Here is a 20,251-nt window from a genome sequence, read left to right as displayed (position 1 = left end):
ATCCTAAAGAATACCACTAAGACAATAACTCAAAAAAATATATATGAAAGAAACAAGGGAATTAAAATGGTATAATTTAAAAGACATATGAAAAATAACAAATGGCAGACATAAATACTACCTTATCAGTAATTACATTAAATATAAATGGAATAAAACACTCCTGTCAAAAGACAGAGATTGGCAGAATAAAGAAAAATATTACCCAGTTAGGTGCTGCCTATAAGAGACGTACTAAACTTTAAGATAGAAAATATTAGTAAGGCCAGGCATGATAATTCATGCCTGTAATCCTAGCACTCTGGGAGGCCGAGGTGGGAGGATTGCTTGAGCTCAGGAGTTCAAGACCAGCCTGAGCAAGAGCAAGACCCTGTCTCCACTAAAAATAGAAAAATTAGCCAGGCATGGTGGGAGGCGCCTGTAGTCCCAGCTCCTCAGGAGGCTGAGGTAGGAGCATTGCTTGAGCCCAGGAGTTTGAGTTTTCTGTGAGCTAGGCTGATCCCACTGTATTCTAGCCCAGGCACCAGAGTGAGACTGTGTCTCAAAACAAAACAAAATATATATATTAGTACTACCAGGCATGGTGGCTGACACCTATAATCCCAGCACTTTGGGAGGCCAAGGTTGGAGGATCACTTGAGCCCAGGAGTTCGAGACCAGACTAGGCAATAGCAAGATCCCATCTCTACAAAAAAATATAAAAGTTAGCCAGGTGCAGTGGCATGCACCTGTAGTCCAGCTGCTCAGGGGACTGAGGCAGGAGGATCTCTTGAGCCCAGGAGTTTGAGGTTGCTGTGAGCTATCATGATGCCACTGTACTCTAGCCAAGGCAACAGAGCAAGACCCTGTCTCAAAATATATATATATATTAGTAGAGATAAGGACATTTCATAAAGATAATAAAAAGTTCAATCCATAAGGAAATATAACTGTAAATATATGTGCACCTAACAGCAGAGCCCCAAAATACATGAAGAATTGAAGGGAGAAGTAGATAATTCAACAATAAATAATCAGAGACCAATACTCCACTTTCCGACATGTATGGAACATTCCACCCAGCAATGGCAGAATATGTATTTTTCTCAAATACACATGGAACATTCTCCAGGATAGAACATATGCCAGATCATAAAACAACCTCATTAAATTTTAAGGGATTTAAATCAGACCAAGTATGTTTTCGAACCACAATGGAACAGTATTAAAAATAGCAGATAGAAAATTTGGAAATCCAAAAATATGTGGAAATTAAACAACACACTCCAAAATAAACAATGGTTCAAAGAGGAAATAACAAGGTAAATTAGAAAATACTTTAAGCATAAACAAAAACACAACACACCAAAATGTATGGAATGTATCTAAAGCATTCCTTAGGGAAATATATTGCCAGAAATGCCTACATTAAAAAATGAGAACAATCTGAAATCAGTAGCCTAATCTTTCACCTTAAGAAACTAGAAAAAGAAAAGCAAAACTGAACCCAAACCTAGCAGAAGGCAGGAAACAATGAGAGGAAATAAATTAAATAGGGAAGAGAAAACCGATTAAACCAAAAGATGGTTTTTAAAAATATTAATAAAACTGACAAACCTATAGTTAGATTGACCAAGAAAAAGAAGACTCAAATTACTAAAATTCAGAATGAAAGAGGACACCACTACTGACCTTAAAAAATGTTGCAGCTACTTTGAAAATAGTTTAATAGTTCCTAAAGATGTTAAACGTTCTTAGAAGATATATTAATTTAATCAAGATATGGGAAAACATGAGTAGATACACAACCTTGTATATGAATATTGATGGCAATATTATTCATAATAGCCAAAAAGTGGAAATCATCCAAATGTCCATCGATTAATGAAATTGATTAATGAAATGAAATCTAGTATATATCATACAATGGAATATTATTTGGCAGTTAAAAGTAATAGAGTATTGAAACATGCTGCAGTATAGATAAACCTTGAAAATACGCTAAGTGAAAGCAGCCAGTCACAAAAGAGCACAATATTGTATGACTGTATTCATGTGAAACCTTCAGAATAGGCAAATCTGCGGAGACAGAAAGCAGATTAGTGATCACACACAGCTGGAAGTCTGGGGGTTGGAAAAGGAGAGTGACTGCTGATGAGCATGGAGTTTCTTCTTCAAGTAATTAAAATGTTCTAAGATTAGATTGTAGTGATGGTTGAACAGTTCTTTGAATATACTCAAAACCTCTTAACTGTATAATTTAAATGGGTGATGTTCATGGTATAAGAATTATATCTCAGTAAAACTGTTTTCTTTAAAAAGGGAGTCATTAATTATGAACTGGGCGTTTCATATCACATTTTTATACTTAAAGAATAAGTTCTAGTACCTACACTTTTATAACATTTTATCATTTTAATATTTGACAGGAGCAATGTTTCCAAAGATGTTTGTTTTTGTTTTTTAATAATTCTAGCTGGCCAGCTCAGCCAATCAGCACATTTAGCTCTCCAGCTACCATACAATGTACTTGGTTTAGGTCGAAGTGCAAACTTTCTTGACCACCTTTATGTTGGTATTCCCCGTCCATCTGGAGAGAAGGTGAGTAAAAATTTAGTTTGTTTACAATTTCTCTGTGTTTCAGTATTCACTATTTAAATATATAAATTCAACAATTTGAATCCAATTGAATTTGAATTCAAATATTTTTTATTCCTTTTGAAGAATAAAGAAAAATTGATTGGTAGTGAACTATCTAAGCTTACATTACATATAGCACATCAGGATTTGAAGATATTATATAGTTATTTTTCCATCTCCTTTCCCATAAATCTTAACCTATTCCTCTTTCTTGCTTTTTCTCCATAACATTTTTTTTTTTTTTTTTTGAGGCAGAGTCTCATTCTGTTTTCCCGGGCTAGAGTGCTGTGGCGTCAGCCTAGCCCACAGCAACCTCAAACTCCTAGGCTCAAGCGATCCTTCTGCTTCAGCCTCCTAAGTAGCTGGGACTACAGGCATGCGCCACCAGGCCCGGCTAATTTTTTCTATATATTTTCAGTTGTCCAGTTAATTTCTTTGTATTTTTTAGTAGAGACGGGGTCTCTTGCTCAGGCTGGTCTCAAACTCCTGACCTCGAGTAATCCTCCCACCTCGGCCTCCCAGAGTGCTAGGATTACAGACGTGAACCACCATGCCCGGCCTCTCCATAACATTTTTAACCACCTAATATGTATAAGTAAAATAGTATTACTATACTAAGTATAATACATGTATAATAGGTATAATAACAGTATATTTTATTGATTGTCAGTCTCCCCTTGAGTTTTAGCTCCAAGCATTTGCACATAGCACTTTGAACAATGCCTGCTACATTGGTGTCCAATAAATATTTGTTGAATGAATGAATTCACAAGACATAAATATAATCCTTCCCTGAAAAGATCAGAAAATTTTTCCAACAGATGGTTCAGGAGCCCTATTTTTGGCTTAATATATGTAAATATAGCTTGATCTATACCTAGGATTCCAATTTCTCAAAGTGCTCGAGATTCATCCTTATTTATTTAGAATAATTTTGTTTTGTAAATGCAATGAATGTTAAATGTTCTTAAATTCTTCTTCCAGTCTATACGAAAACAAGAGTGGACTGCAATCATTCCCAATTCTCAGCTAATTGTCATTCCATACCCTCACAATGTCCCTCGAAGGTAATGTCCTTGCTTGAACTGAATTTGTTAAAGATATTATCAACTCTGAATCATAGATACAGCTATATCTTTTAAAAGCTGTCTTCTTCCTGCTGTGTTCCCATGAGTGCCCATCAGTTAATTTTCTTACAGCAAACTTTAAATCACTAAACATACTTACACAAAAGCTCCCTGACATTTTTCATGAAGAACAAATTCATTCCTGTTAGAAAAACAGCCGGTTAACTAATTAGGAATTTATACATATTCTGCTTAAATAAATTGGCCTCCAGTTTACTAGTTATAAGTTCCAAAATTTCAAGACACTAAATTTGTTAATAAAGCAGTGATGTTTTTAATAAATTCTTTAAGAAGTTTTGGCATCAACAGATCTAGGCTAGAAAAACTGAGCTCCACTGCTGACCAACTACAAGGTTTGGAGCTGGTCCTTTGTCCTCTCTGAGGCTCAATTTCTGCATCTTTAGAATGGGAGAGAGAATACGGGCCGTATAAGGGTCAGGATGAAATATACTTAGCACAGTGCCAAGCATATAATAAGTGGATAATAGGTATTTATCCACAGAATATGCTCCTTTCATAATACAGGATTTAACAGTAAATTCTTAATTTATCTTTGTTCATTTTTATTTAAATTACAAGTTTGATTCTATTCTTTTTTAAAATTTCAAAATATTACAGGGGTACATTTTGGTTACATCTTAATAGATTGCTTTTGTACCATTTGGGTCAAGTTATAAGTGTGCCCCTCACCCAGATCATGTGTACTGTACCGTGTGACGTGCATTTACCCATCACCTCCTCACCCCTCCCCCCTGCTTGGTTTCCAATGAATGTTATTTCCATAGATTCTATTCTTTCTAAAGGAAGTGGTGAAGGTATTTACTAACATTTAAATTTCATTGAGGAAAACTATGCTAGTCTGATAACAACATGGGAAAATAACCAGAGAGAAATGGTGCAGTTTACCTATGAGTGTGTGTAACCAGTACAGGCCCCTGCCTGTTCAATTTCTTCTCAAAATACTGGCTTTATTGTTCATTATTAAATTTTTAGATGGGATGTATTCACTGGTATACTACAACCAGTTTATGATGCCATCTCATGAGCTGACTCTGCGCACCTTTTCCATCTCTGTATAGTGAAGTCACATTACAGTTATGGTGGGAGAATTTGCTGCATGAAAACTGGCAAGTGCCATCAACTGGGGCTCCCCCCACCACCCCACGCCCGACAGAGCACCTTACGAGCACACACTGGATGTATCTGATGGTAGATTTATGGGCTTTAGAACAAAACTGCTTAGGAAAACAAACTTTATCACAGCATTATGCTTGGAATAAGACAACATCAGAAGAAACAGTTATAGTCCTGGTTCAGATTTTTTTTAATAAGCCTGTACTGTGTGTCTGTATTAGTTTTCTACACAGGAAATTTATAGCAAAACTAGAAAATCTGGACCATGAATAGGAAACTATGTAAAGTGTAGTACTTTCATATAGTGTAATATTATGACTTTTTTTTTTTTTTTACTACTACGGACATAGAACAATCTCCTAAGATGGAGTAGTAAGCAGAAAAGAAGAAGAAAAGGCAGCAAAATGTAGAAAATGTATAATGAGTGACCACTGTGATTAAAAACAAAGATATCTATATATATGTTTTGTGTATGTTTATATATTTATAAAATATCTCTGAAAGGACATGCAACAAACTGGTAAGAGTGACTGCCTCTGAGTAGGCCCCCTGAGGATTTGCTTTTTGTCTTTTTTTTTTTTCCAAAATGCCTATGTTCTTGATTTCTTTTAGGTCTGTTTTAAAAGTAGAACTATCAAAAACATCTCATGAAAGAACTCGGGTTTTTTGTAAGTGTGAGTAAAGTACTGAGAATAGCTAACTTCAACTTATTAACAATATTTGTTTTCTTAAGGTTTACTTACTCTTCTGAATTTCTGGAATATTCTACCATAGCTTTCTTCCACAATCTCCATACTTTTCAAGTTTCTCTTTCCAAAGAAATGTTCTTTATAAATTAATGTACATAATAAAAACCAAATTGATTTTAGTCTGAGGTGTATTTTGAGATTTATTGACTGGAGGCTAACTTATAGATCAATAAATTTTAATTATCCCAAAATAAATCAGTAGCTACTTGCTATTTATCAGAACAAGCTAACCTTTATTAAACTTTTAAAATGAAAATATATCCATTATCTATTTCCAGGGAGAACAAAAAGTCCTATGTATATAACCACCTGCAGTGTTGGTGATATAGACTTTGGTTTTAGGCTTGTTAGGGTTTGCAAGTGATGATTATATAGGCTGTTTTAGAAGGGAAGAGCTAATTCTGTTTATGCTAAAGACCTTTAGTCTGTATATTGCCATTAACATTAAGGAACTAAAGGTGATTTTGTGAGAAATCTCAATCTAAAAGTCATTTTACTAATGTGATACAGAGATGGTAGAAGCTTTGCACAGGCCATCTATATGCAAAACACGTATGTTTTAGTTGGTCATACTACATATAGGACAGGGGTCAAAAATAAGGTGGCATAGAAGGCTTATAGACTCACGTGACAAGCCTTTGAGTTCCAGATTTCAAATTCATCAGGAAAATGAAGATATTAAAAAGATGATCAAACTTGGAAAAAGGAAAATATTGAAATATCTCATCAAAAACTATTTCAGTTCTCTGAGTAAAATACAAACTCTATAGGATTATCAATATTCTTAGGACTAAATTTAATTGCTTTTGTTTTATGTATAATGAATGGACAAATGAGTAAATGATGTAATAAATGGACTCATTAATTAATAAGCTATTTTACTTTTTGCTCTCAGTATAAGTTTGTTATTTTTAAGTAAGATTTATAATTTTAATTTTTCTGTTTTTTTCTACAGCTGGAGTGCCAAACTGTATCTTACACCAAGTAACATTGTTCTACTTACTGCTATAGCTCTCATCGGTGTCTGCGTTTTCATCTTGGCAATAATTGGCATTTTACATTGGCAGGAAAAGGTTTGTTCATTCAAATGAAACATTAACTTTGGTTAATTTAAAGTGACCACCCAAAAATCATCAGGCATATAGAAAAATTTCATTAAAAATAATTTCATAATGGCCTGAAAAATAATAATCAGTTTTTAAAATGAGCCTGTGTTCAGTATCTACTGATAGAGCCATGGACATTCTTTTGCCAGGATTAACAGCTATCTCTTTTAAAGAATTAGAGCACAGAGAAGCTAAATGATTTCCTCAAGGTTTAGGTGGAAAGCAACAACTAAAGCGATAAATATCTTTTCCATCTATTAAGTATTCTTTGCATTAAACTAAACTGATTTCTGTTCTTTAGTATAATACTCTAAATAATAATTGGAAACACATCTCCTAAAAATATAGGCTTTTATGCAATATATATGTGAATAAAAAGAGGAGGTATCCCCATAAATTTATTAGCAGGTTAGACATAAATTGAAAAAGATAATTTCTATTTGTATATGAATATATATTAAATACATAACTTGTAGGTTCCAATAATGCTCTTTTAAGTACTTTTTGTGTCACAAAATAAAGATTTTTTCTTTTTTTACACCTACTGTTTTTGGATTGTCATGCCTATCATAATTATTTTTTGATAACTAAAATTACTGTCTGTTTTATCTTAGCTGCTCTCTTATGAAAAAGAGAACATGTTAATTGTTCTATAAATGTTCATAATTTGGCCAGGCACAGTAGTTCATACCTGTTATCCCAGCACTTTGGGAGGCCAAAGCTGGAAGATTGCTTGCAGCCATGAGTTCAAGACCAGCCTGGGCAATAACAAGACCCTATCTCTACAAAAAAGTGTTTTAATTAGCTAGGCGTGGTGTGCACACCTATACTCCTAGCTACTAGGGAGGCTGAGGCAGGAAGATTGCTGAAGCCCAGGAGTTTGAGGCTGCAGTGAGCTGTGCTTATGCCACTGCACTCTACCCCGGGTAAAAAAAAAAAAAAGTTCCCAGGTTTATGTATTAATTAAAAAAAAAAATCACTCCTTCCAAAGTTACATATTCAGTTAGCTTTAAGACTGCAACTACAAGTGAGATCAAGGATGACCATATACTTTGTCAAGAATTATCAGAACATTGTCCAAAATATGACACAAGGCTCTTGACCTATGAAGGAAAGGAAATTAATTTTGTTAATTCCTCAGGAGATCTGATTACATCATAAACCTTGTGGACTTATAACAATAATGATGCAGTGACTAAAAACTGAAGTTTTAAATACAAGTATGTGTTTCACTGTGTATACACAGCGTCTTCTGTGGCACTGTGGTACCTCAAAAAGGCAGAACCTCTTTGACCACTCTTTTCACCTGAGCTGGCTGCCATGTCCCTTCCGCCACGTCCTCAACGCAGGCTGTCCACGGCGTCTGCCCCAGGCCCTCTTCTTTCTGCACTTTCCCTGCCAATTTCATCTAAAGTCATGGCTTCACCTATTACGTCAAATATCCCCAACTGTCATCTCCCTCTAAAGGTCTCTTCCCCCTTTTCCAGCTGTCACCATAACCTAGATTACTTACAGCACCTCAAAACCAATATTCTAAAGACTCATCTCTCCTCTTTCTTACATACCTTAAGATTTCATCAGTTGCCTTATTGATTCTGCCTCCATAGGAATGTCTTCGGCTGACTCCACTGCTGCATTCCTACTGACACTGCTCTAGTTCAGCCCCTTCTTCTGTCCTACTCGGTCTCTCTCATTCCATTCTCTCCCCTCTCCATTCCATTTATCACACTGCCGCCAGATCACTCATCAGTAAGTTTAGCCTTAACAATGTTACTGCCCTGCTCAAACCCTCTGGTGACTCTCCATTGCTTTTCCTGTCTAAATCCCTCAGCCTGGCCTTCACACTCCTTCCATGTGACTCCACAACACACCTTTCCAGTCTTATTTCTTATCAGCCCCTTTCACATACTCTATGCTGCGTCCAGACTTCCCGTGATGGCTCATGCTGCACCCCCGGCTTGGAGTGAATGCCCCTGCCCCTCATTTTCATAAACACTGTCTTTTCAAAGCTTTCCCTTTCCTCACCTGAACCTACAAGTAATCGCTCTCTCAGACTATTGGTAACATTTTTCACTTTTTATCTTGAAGTACAGTCATACAGTATGTTCTGCTTTTTTCTTTCTGGGCTTGAAGTTCCTAGTGAACAAGGTACAAAACAGGGTTTTTTTAATGCCTTAAAATACCAAATACAGTACCTTGCTGGAAGCAGAAGGTCAATAAATATCTGCTAAATCAATAGGTTAACCAAAAAATAATTAATATACTTTAATATAATTACTTTAGATTTGTTTATTAACATCATTGTTAAGAAGGAGAGAAAAATACAGTAGTTGATTCTATCCTTATAGAATCTAATGCTTATGCCTACTTTCAAATAAGTAACAAATAATAACAAGCTAAGCATTTAAGGATCATTTCTTATTGGTTTTTAAATTCAATTGGATCATTAATTGTAAAACAGCTACTTTAAACTACAAAAAAGATTTCATATGATTATCGCATTCATACCTGTTAGCTATAATTCCTGAGGACTTTTTAAAAAATTAATCCCTTTGTATTTCAGGAATGAATCTTTTAACATTTTCCTATCATTTATAAACTAGTCTAAAATTCTTTTTCAGAAAGCAGATGATAGAGAAAAACGACAAGAAGCTCATCGGTTTCATTTTGATGCTATGTGACTTGCTTTTACTATTACATAATGGAATGGCTGTTCAGTTGATTAGCTGAAATACTAAATTCTGGCTTATAGAAGAAAATAGGGGAGTTTGAATATTATTTATAAATGATGCATCCCTTGGTGATTATTGGAAAGTATTCAAATAAATATGGTCTGAATGTGTCACAAGGTCCTTTTTTTAAAAAAGCACTTTGTATACAAAAATTTTGTTTCTTTATTCAATAGTGTTGTACATTTTTGTTCCTTTGTGGAATGTGTTGCATGTACTCCAGTGTTTATGTATTTATAATCTTATTAGAGTAATGATGATGGAAAAAGACGTGTAAATAAAAATATTTAAATAAGCGGGAATTTTTGTGTTCCACTGGAATTGGTCTTGCTTCTTATTCTAAGAATACAATTATACTTTTGTGAATGTATCTCAGACTTATTAAAACATTCACCTTCATTACAGCAGGTCAGGGGTATCTCACTAGTGGCATACAATACAGTTACTGGGTACGCTGGTATTGCAGTCAGACAGACTTGCCTTAAACTTCTGGTTCCACCTCTTTCAAGGTTATTATTTAAACTTGGCTGTTGCTTAATCTCTCTAAGCCTCAGTTTTCTTGTTTGTACATTAGGGCTAATATTACTTACGTGAGTTATTGTAAACATTAAATGGGATGATGTATGTAAAGTGCTCAGCTTGGTGCCTAGCACAGAGTAAGTGCTCAGTAAGTGGTAGTTGTCATTATTAATATTTTAGATGGTTTTATTAGACTTCTACAACTAATTATCAGAATATATACACTCAACAGAATTTTATTTTCAGGCATGAAGAAATCATGTTCTTTAGAAAACGTAAATTCTTGGTGATTGACATCTTATATAAAGATTACTTGCTCGTATTAACTAAAAATTATATTACTGTACTCTCTAAGAATTAATGTGCCCTAAAAATTTTCATTTGGAAACTGATCCTTATCATGTGATAATGAAGAGCATTTGATTTCTTGAAAGGAAACTGCCTTGGCAGCATCTGGAAATGCAAATCTTCAATCACATTTCTATTCTCAAAGGCTTGGAGAAGTCTATAATTTACATTCAGACCTCAATGCAAATTTTATATTGTGAACTTCACATTGCCAAAAAATTGTTTTAGAAAGACTTAAATCTAAGATTGGGGGGAAAGTTTATATATCAATGGTAATAATTTTCTAATATGCAAATAGGTATGTGATGGCTATAAAACATAAAAATTTCTCTGAAAACAATTAATTTTGTTCTTCATTTTTTCTTTGCAGTTTACTGAGAGTGGCATGTGTTTTTACTTTGTATCTAAGCATGTTAATATGTCTTCTTAATAAATATCCTTTATTAAAACAAAGTATTTTTGTTGCGCTTTTAAATAATTATTTTGGAGCATAAAGAAGACTTAGAGGGTATGAGATATAAATCATTTATCTGAACCAGGAGACTGAAGTAAGGTGATTTGCCAATTGCCTCTTTGTAGGTTGGAGGCAAGGTGGGGCTTTCCTGACTGTAATATTCAGTTAAGTTCTCTAAACAATTATCAACCCATAAGACTGTGCCAGGCACTATTCCACAATTTCCCAAAGACAATTAAGACTAGTATCTATGGATTGATACAGCATGAGTCTTAAAACTCACTCGGAGTCAGGGTCTATAAGGAATAGTGTTACAGACAAAATGTTAATGACAATTAAAAATATAATCAGTGACATTAATAAGTTTTTGTATTTCCAAATGCAACTATGGTATTTTTTAAGGGACAGCAGGTAAAAAATGTGTCACAGCATTGAGAATCACTAACAAAGACCTTTGTATTAATTTTGAATATCGTAGTAAAAGAGAAGAAGATTTTGAGGTCGGACAAATCTGAATTCAAACCTGTCCCAGGCTGGGCGCGGTAGCTCACACCTGTGATCCTAGCACTCTGGGAGGCCGAGGCCGGAGGATTGCTCGAGGTCAGGAGTTCAAGACCAGCCTGAGCAAGAGTGAGACTCCATCTCTACTAAAAATAGAAAGAAATTATCTGGACAACTAAAAATATATATGGAAAAAATTAGCCGGGCATGGTGGCCCATGCCTGTAGTCCCAGCTACTACGGAGGCTGAGGCAGAAGGATCGCTTGAGCCCAGGAGTTTGAGGTTGCTGTGAGCTAGGCTGATGCCACGGCACTCACTCTAGCCAGGCAACAGAGTGAGACTCTGTCTAAAAAAAAAAAACAAACCTGTCCCAAGTTAGCATAAGAAGTCTGGGCCTTCATACCCCACATTCATCAATTATTGGGTACAGGCTGCCCCCAAGGACCTCTGTCAAGAAAAAGAAAACAGGCACAAATAACCAATATCAGAATGAAAAAAGATATAACTACAGATAATGTATATATTAAAATAGGAAGACTTTGAGAACAATTTTATAACAATGAATTTGAAGGTTTATACAAAATGGACCAATTCCTAGGAAAAAGAAAGCTTAGAGATGACCTGAAAAGCACTAACAATCCACCTAACCTAGTGGGTATTTACAGAACACTCTAACCAACAACAGCAAAACACAGAGTCTTGTTTAAGTGCATATAGAACTCTCACCAAGACAGACCATATGCTGTGCCATAAAACAAACCTTACCAATTCTAAAAGAACAGAAATACAAAGTAGAGTCTCCAGCTATCATAGAATTAAAATAGGAAAATACCTGGAAAATACCCAGATATTTGGAAATTAACACACTTTTAAATAATCATAGGGTCAAACGGGAAGTCTCAAAGGAAATTTTAAAATATTTTGAACCAAATTAAAATTAAAAATACAACATATGAAAATTTGTAGGATGCAGAGAAAGTGCTTAGAGGGAGATTTCTAACATTAAATGCATGTATCAACAAAGAGCAAAGATGATGATGAAAGAAATCAAAGAAAACTTAAATGGAAAAACACTGTTCATGGATTGGAAGATGCAACATAGTAAAGATGTCAATACTCCCCAAAGTGATCTATAGATTTCACACCATCCCTATCAAAATCCCAACAGTATCTTTTTTTTTTTTTTTTGCAGACATGGACAAGATTATTGTATAATTTATATGAAAGAGAAAAGGAACTAAAATAGTTTAAAATAATTTTGAAAAGACAGAAATCAAATCACCTTACTTTAAAACTTATTATAAAGCTATAGTAATTAAAGTAGTGTGGTATCAGCAAAGAGACAGACATCGATCAATGGAACAAAAGACAGTCTAAAAATAAACCCACACGAATATAGATATTTGATCTTTGACAAAAGTATAAAAGTGATTCAGTGGAAGACAGTCTTTTCAACAAATAGTGTCAGAGCAATTGATCATCAGTATTTACCAGCATATACAAAAGGCAAAGAAGAAAAAGAACCTTGACCTAAACCTCAGACCTCATACAAAAATTAACTCAAAATTGGTCATAAAGTTAAATATAAAACTATAAAACTTTTAGAAGAAAACATAGGAGAATATCTTCCTGAACTGAGGTTAGGCGGAGTTCTTAGAAATGACACCAAGAGTATGATACATAAAAAAACAAAATTTGACTAACTCTATAATAAATATGTTTGCTTTGTCAAAGACACTTTGAAGAGAATCGACAAGCTGCATATGCAGAGAAAATATTCACACATCACATATCCAACAACAGACTTTTATCATGAATGTATATAAAGAGCTCTCAAAACTCAGCACACAAAACACCCAGACCAGGTGGCACTGAAGGGGAACAAGGAAGCTCCTGCCCCTCCCAAAGCTGAAGCCAAAGCTTTGAAGGCCAAGAAAGCAGCACTGAAAGGCATCCATAGTCATTAAAAAAAAAAAAAAAAAAAAAAAAGGTGATGATCTGCACTTCACCCACCTTCTGGCAACCCAAATATCCTCAGAAAAGTGCTCCCAGGAGAAACAACTCTGCCATCATCAAATTGCCCCGACCACTGAGCCTGCCGTGAAGAAGACAGAAGACAACACACTTATGTTCACTGTGGATGCCAAAGTCAACAAGCCCCACATCAAACAGGATGTGAACAAACTCTGTGACATTGTTGTGGCCAAGTTCAACACCCTGCATAGGGCTGATGGAAAGAAGAAGGCATACGTTTGACTGGCTCCTGATTACAATGTTTTGGATATTGCCAACAAAATTAAGATCATCTAAACTGAGTCCAGCTGGCTAATTCTAAATATTCATATTGTCATCATTTGAAAAAAAAGGAAACTCAAATGGGCAAGAACTTGAACAGATACTTGACCAAAGAGGAAATATGAATGGTGAATGAGCACATGAAGGATGTTAAACATTAACCCTTAGGGAAATGAGTATCAAAACCATGAAGAGATACCACTACACACCTATTATAAGCAAAGAATGTTTGCATGGATAAAACAAAGAATAATGACAATTCAAAGTGCTGACAAGATTGAGGAACAACTGGAATTCTCATACATTGCTTGTGGGAATGCAAAATAGTAAAGCCACTCTGGAGAACATTTTGGCAGTTTCTAAAATCAATTGCATTTGTATATACCAGCACAATTGGTTACAAAATAAAACTTAAAAACAGGTTAACATTTATAATGGCTTCAGAAGAGTCAAGTACCTAGGAATCAATATAACACAAAATACACCACAACTCTGTTGGGTAAATTATAAAATTTTTCTGAGAAACACTAAAGAAATCTTCAATAAATGCACATCTTTATCATGTTCATGGAGGGGAAGACTCAAAATGATAAAGATGTCACGTCCCTCCCAACTCCACTCAGTATCCCAATGGGGGATTGTTATTGCTGAACTCGATAAGCTGTTCCTAAAGTGAATATAGAAAGATAAGGGCGAAGAATAGCCAAGACACTGTTGAAACAAAAGAGCAAGGACTTGCTGTAGTAGATACCAAAATTTAATATAAAGTTATAGTGATTAACAAAGTACAGTACTGGTGAAGAGATAGCAGACTAGTGGAATACATTAGAGTCCAGAGAAACTTATATACATCAACGTTTGATTCAAGGAGGCAACAAGGCAGAGCAGTAGAATAAACAGCCTTTTAACAATAAATAAGCCTGAGACAATTCATATAAAAACAAAAATTAATTGTACTCCTATCACACAGAAAAATCAATTCCAGGTGGATTGAAGAGTAAATGTGAAATGCAAATTTATAAGCTTTTCATACTTACTATAAGTAAATAACTTCATAATCCTGGAGTGAGGATCCTATTCAAGTCACAAAAAACACTAATCTTTAAAGGACATTTTTGATGTATTGAAGTACATTAAAATCAATAACTTACATTCATCCACAAACATCATAAAAAGTATGAAGAGACAAGCCACAAAATGGAAGATATTTTCAATACATATAAATAATTAGTATCCAAAATATAGAAATTCTACAAAATGATTTAAAAAGAAAGCCCAATAAAAAATTGGGCCAAAGGATTGACAGTCTTAAGAACTGACAATAAACAAGTATAGGTATGGATGTGCAGCAACAGAAGTCTTACACACCGTTAGTGAAACTAAGTAAAAAACAAAAAAAGTAAAGGCCATGGTTGTTTTTACTCTTATTTATTAGCTGAAGACACGTATACTGTAAATCCACACACCAATTCTACTCTTAAGAAATTCTCACACATGAACACCAGGATCTAGGTATAAAAATGTTTACAGCGACTACATTCATAAAGGCCAAATGGTATAACCACCTAAATATCCATGTGCATGGATTGTTATACAATTAAATACTATGCCAAAATATAGAATACTTGTAAAAGCCATGACATTTACAATTGCACACAAAAACATGGATTAATCTCATAAAGTTAAGCCAAAAAGCAAGACACAGAAGCATAAATACAGCTCATACATATGAAGTTCAGAAATAGGAAAAATTAAACTATATTGTTTAAGGATGCATTTACAGGAAGAAAACTATAAAGAAAAGGAAGGAAATGATAATAGAATAGTTATGAACTCTTGGGAATTAAGAGATTAGGATCAGGCAGAGGCATATGGAGAACTTCAAGTATAGGTGATGTTTTATTTATTGATGTGAGCAGTATTTAAGTGGCTCTTAGCTTTATAATTAAACCATGCACATATTTGTTTTAGGCACTTTTCTGACTATGTATTTCACAATTTTTCAAAAATCCTGTAAAACTTTCCAAAGATTTTTTTGTAGATAATATATTTATAAATAAGAGTTTCATTACAAATCTTAGATTATATATTTTATAGTACAAAATATTAATAGTTTGAGTTTTGTTGTTAATATTATAATAATTTTGATTTACCTTTCTTACAAATATGAGAACTGAATAATACTGATATATAGTAAATATGTACATTTAGTATATATGCATTCCAATCACACAAGCATAGGTATATCAACCAGAATAGATATTCACAGTCCATCAAGCCCATAATATGAACTTACAAGAAATTTTTATATTTAGCAAACATTTCCAAATAACTATAGTAAGAATTTTGCACTTTATGGTTTCATATTGTACCAATAAACTAGCATTTGTTTCGTCTTGCAGTAAACAGGTTTAAACATGAAGTAAATAGATCTCCTTTCAAATTGGGATTTTGGCTTCTAAGAAAAAGATCCCATATATGTTGGCGGCTCTATTCTAAGAAATATACAGTCATGCATCGCTTACTGATGAGGATACATTCTGAGAAATGCACTGTTGTGCAAAAATCATACAGTGTACTCACACAAACCTAGATGGTATAACCTACTACATACCTAGGCTATATGGTACCCATACAACATGTTATTGTACCAAAAACTGTAGGCAATTGTAACACAATGGTAAGTATTTGTGTATCTAAAGATATATAACTAAACACAGAAAAGATACAGTAAATATACATATTATAATTTCATAGGACCTCTGTCATATACGCAGTCCATCATTGTCCAAAACATCATTGTGCAGCAAATGACTGTAATTAGGGCCTTTCTTAGTTTTTCACAACCAAATGAAGGTAACTGATGACCAGAAATTTTCTTGGCAATGTGAAATTTTCCTGGTAAAGCTGAAATGCTTTAGTATAGTAGGAGGCAATAATTTTATTTTTATTTTTTTACTTTTTTTTCTATTCTTCCCAAAGGCATCAAAAGAGAGGCACTACTTCATAAAAGCTTTCTTGGCTTGGAATTATGCTAACCGCAAATTTATTAGTTTAGTAGACAGTGTTACTAAAAGAACTCCTGCCCTCTTCTTCATTAACACAGGAATAATTTTGGCTCATGCATTTTATGGACTGAATTGTGTCTGCCACAAATTCATATGTTGAAGCCCTAACCCCCCATGTGACTATATTTGGAGATAGGGCCTTTAAGGAGCTAAGTAAGGTTACATGGGGTCATAAGGGCGGGACCCTGATCTAATAGAACTGGTGTTCTTAATGTGAGAAGAGGAAGAGACACCAGGAGTGCACACTGAAAGAGTAAAGGCCACTGAAGACAGTGAGCAAGTGGTAGTCTGTAAGCCAGGAAAGAGGGCTCAACAGAAACCAAGCAGCCTCCATAACTGTGAGAAAATAAATTTCTGTTTAAGCCACCCAGTCTGTAGCATTCTGTCACCACATCCTGAGCAGACTAATACAATGCATTAAAAAAAATTATAATTTTCCTTTCTTCCCTAAAAAAAAAAAATCCTACAGTTGTGTAATGAAATCTTCACACAATGAGAACATATATGATTTTGTTTTTCACTAAATTTCACCATTATTGTGGTCATATCTGCATACTATAAGTAAAGCAGTTTTAGATCTATATTATATTTTATTACAAATAGATTTTCTGTACATAAAAGTTTGGTTATTTGTAAATTCTTCTATCTTAGTTATATCTCTGTATTAGTTGACTTGGGCTGCCACAACAAAATACCATAGGCTGGGTGGCTTAAACAACAGATGTATATTCTCACAGCTCTGGAGGCCAGAAGTCCCAGATCAAAGCACCAGCCAATCCCGTTTCTGATGAGGGCTCTCATCCTGGCTGGTACTTGGCAGCCTTTCTGCTATGCCTTACATGGCCTCTCCTTGGGGCCTGTTCACAAAGAGAGCAAGCAAGCTCTCCAGGGTCTCTTCTTCTAAGGACTCTAATTCTATCGGGGCCCCATCCTTATGACCTCATTTAACCTTAATTACTCCCTTAGAGGATCCCATCTCCAAACCCAGCCACACTGCAGGTTAGAGCTTCAACATATGAACTTTGAGGGGACACAAACATTCAGCAAATAACTATCTCTAAACATAAACTCTTTCTAGGCTATCATTTAATAAAATGTTAGTACTCCCAAACTATAGCTAAACAGACAATAAAAATCTGTTAAGTATACAAACATTGAGATAAAATACTTCATTTTTTAAAATGATTCTAATAAGTCAATGTCACGCAACACAGTTCAAGTGCTGCATGAGACTTGGTCAGAGAAAAAACAAATTTAAACTATAGGAATAATTCTGTGAGAAGTTAAAGAGGCTATGGTTAGAAGATGGGGCAGAATATAATGAAAGCAGAGTCCTCAATCACCTGGAAACTGGCAGCTAATGTGGAAACAGACTGGGTGCTACTGGGTGGTCTTCCGGGAAAAGAATAACTCAAATATAGAACTCTCCAGCTGAGGATATGCAAACTGCTTTCCTTTTGATTTAGCTGACATATGGCCACACAGTAGTCTCAGCTATGATCTGTGCCTTACTACACTCCTGAAAACATCTACTACAGATAACTACGCCAGTACATCTAAGATAGGTGTCTTAAAAGGGAGCCACAAAATGAACATTCCCAATGGAAATCTATTCCCAAGCCAATATAATAGAGGAGAAAAGACTTTTTAGGTTTAATAAAAATGATACTACCAGTAAAAGCTACTAAGCTAAATGAAGGAGTATTATATATCTACTTTTTGGATTACTATGATTAATCTCTCTCCTTTTCTTATATTCTCAACTCATCTGCCAAATTAATCCTCCCAGAGCTTCATTACTCCATTATTAAAGACTACTCCTCTGGCCTCCTGAACCAAGTGCAAATTCCTCGCCTAGCATTCAAGCAAGTATCTACATAATCCAATCCCAGCATATTCAACCTTATTTTTAACACCAAACACAACTCTTGACCCAAATTTGATATTCCCCCTGCTCCTTGCCCGATGTATTCTCCACCTGCCAGCCAAAGCGTTTCCATTCTGTCACCTCCTTCGTGAAGCATTTCCTGATGACATCACACACGCTGATTTTTCCTTCAGTCAAGGACTATGCATTAAGAACCTATTTATGTTCCAGAAGTTGAGAGGGCCCCTTCCCCCAATTCTTTTTGTCCACCCTCGTCTGTGACTTAGGCTTAATAGTCTCCTTACCGTCCTAGTCTACCAATACGCCACCTTAATATATCTGTGGAAAACAATGTTTTATTTCTAGTTGGTTCTTGTGTGCAATCTTAACTGTAGGTGATTGTTTTTAGGAATTCAAACTTACGTATCTTTTATGCCCCCTACAGCACATAGCAAAGGGCTGATCACCTGGAATATCAACTGGTGTTAAGTATGTTTTTCATTTGTAAATCTTGTGAATTACTTACACTTTTGTGCCTGTCTTGAAGGGATACAAGGAAAGAGAGAAGAGCCTGACACTTGAATATTTTTTTTCAGATGCCGACATTGTCCTTAGCTATAATTGGTAAGACAAACATTTATGTAGTTCCTACCGTAGATCGGTTCAGACATAAATATTCTGTTATGGTATGGCCTTAATTACGGTTGTTCCCCAGCACCGATCATTGCTTTCTGCACATAATTAACACCCAGTATGTATGTGTTGAGTGAAAAAATGAATGTGGTCCCCCCACCCCCGCCTTCCAGTAGCTTATAAAGGGGTACAGGTTAGGGGGACACAAGCGATGAATAAACAAATAAATGAGCAAGGTAATTTCAGAGCGTGATAACTGCTATGGAGAAAATAAACCAGGATACTTAGTATCACGACCTTCTCAGCTGTTGGCCAAGCTGGAGATGCCTGTCAGTGCAGTCAGGCCACCCTGGGCACGGCTCCCGGGCCAGGAGGGCCGACGCCCGGTGCGACCCCGCCTCGCTGCGTGGGTCTGGGCACGTGGCTTAACTTCTCTGGCCTCGACCCTCCCATCCTCGTAAGATACCTACTACCTGCCCCGCGAGGGCGAGACTGAGGATTACAAGAGTCGGTGCGCAAAGTGCCAGGGACTGAGCCTGGCGACCCAGCAAGTTCACCAAGTGTCAGCAGCAATCCGAGCCGCCGGTCAGGTGCACTCACCTGGCGCTGAAGGGCAGCGAGAGCCTCGGGCTCCCGGCACAGACCCGCTCCTCCCCGCCCGGGGTGGAGCAAAGCTGAGCCCAGCAAGGTTTTGACCTTGAACTGAGGTCCCAGGGGCTGGGGAGGGGTCGCTGCCGGTCCCCGCCCGGGAGGGGACGCGCACCGGCCGGCGGGCCCGCGCCGCGGAGGGGGGTGAGCAGCGGGTGCCCGGCCGCTGTCGGGCGGGAGGCCTCGAGGGCGCGACCCGCCCCGGGCGGGCGTCCTGCGGCGGCGGGGAACGAGCCCGGGTCCCCTCCCCGCCGGCCGCTCCGAGCGCGGGCCGCGATGCGGCGAGGGCAGGCGCCGCCGCTCCCGCCCGGCCGCCCCAGCCCCGCGGAGCCGACCGCGCGACGCCGGCCCGGGGCGCGAGGCCGCCTGAGGGCGCGAGGCCGGCGCGGGCGGCCGGGCGGTGGGCGGGGCGAGGGCAGGCGGCCGGCACATGCGCACAGGCGGCGCGGCCGGC

At 36.6% G+C, this 20,251-nt stretch overlaps 1 protein-coding gene across 2 annotated transcripts in view; it reads left to right on the top strand.

Annotated features, from left to right (window-relative positions):
• ITFG1 (integrin alpha FG-GAP repeat containing 1) overlaps nucleotides 1-10,671 on the top strand; it is a 279,045-nt gene extending 268,374 nt beyond the window's left edge. Inside the window, exons 15-18 of one of the 2 annotated variants that reach the window (XM_045533358.1) lie at nucleotides 2,456-2,580; nucleotides 3,604-3,686; nucleotides 6,585-6,702; nucleotides 9,357-10,671. In XM_045533358.1, coding sequence (XP_045389314.1) covers nucleotides 2,456-2,580; nucleotides 3,604-3,686; nucleotides 6,585-6,702; nucleotides 9,357-9,416 — 386 coding nt within the window. In that variant the 3' untranslated portion in view covers nucleotides 9,417-10,671. The other variant, XM_045533359.1, reaches the window with a different exon arrangement.
• Nucleotides 10,672-20,251: the final 9,580 nt, after the last annotated feature.

The sequence above is a fragment of the Lemur catta genome, chromosome 20 (assembly GCF_020740605.2).
Source record: "Lemur catta isolate mLemCat1 chromosome 20, mLemCat1.pri, whole genome shotgun sequence".
NCBI lineage: Eukaryota > Metazoa > Chordata > Mammalia > Primates > Lemuridae > Lemur > Lemur catta.
The sequence above is the reverse complement of the archived record's forward strand: the minus strand, read 5'-3'. Positions and strand labels throughout refer to the sequence as shown.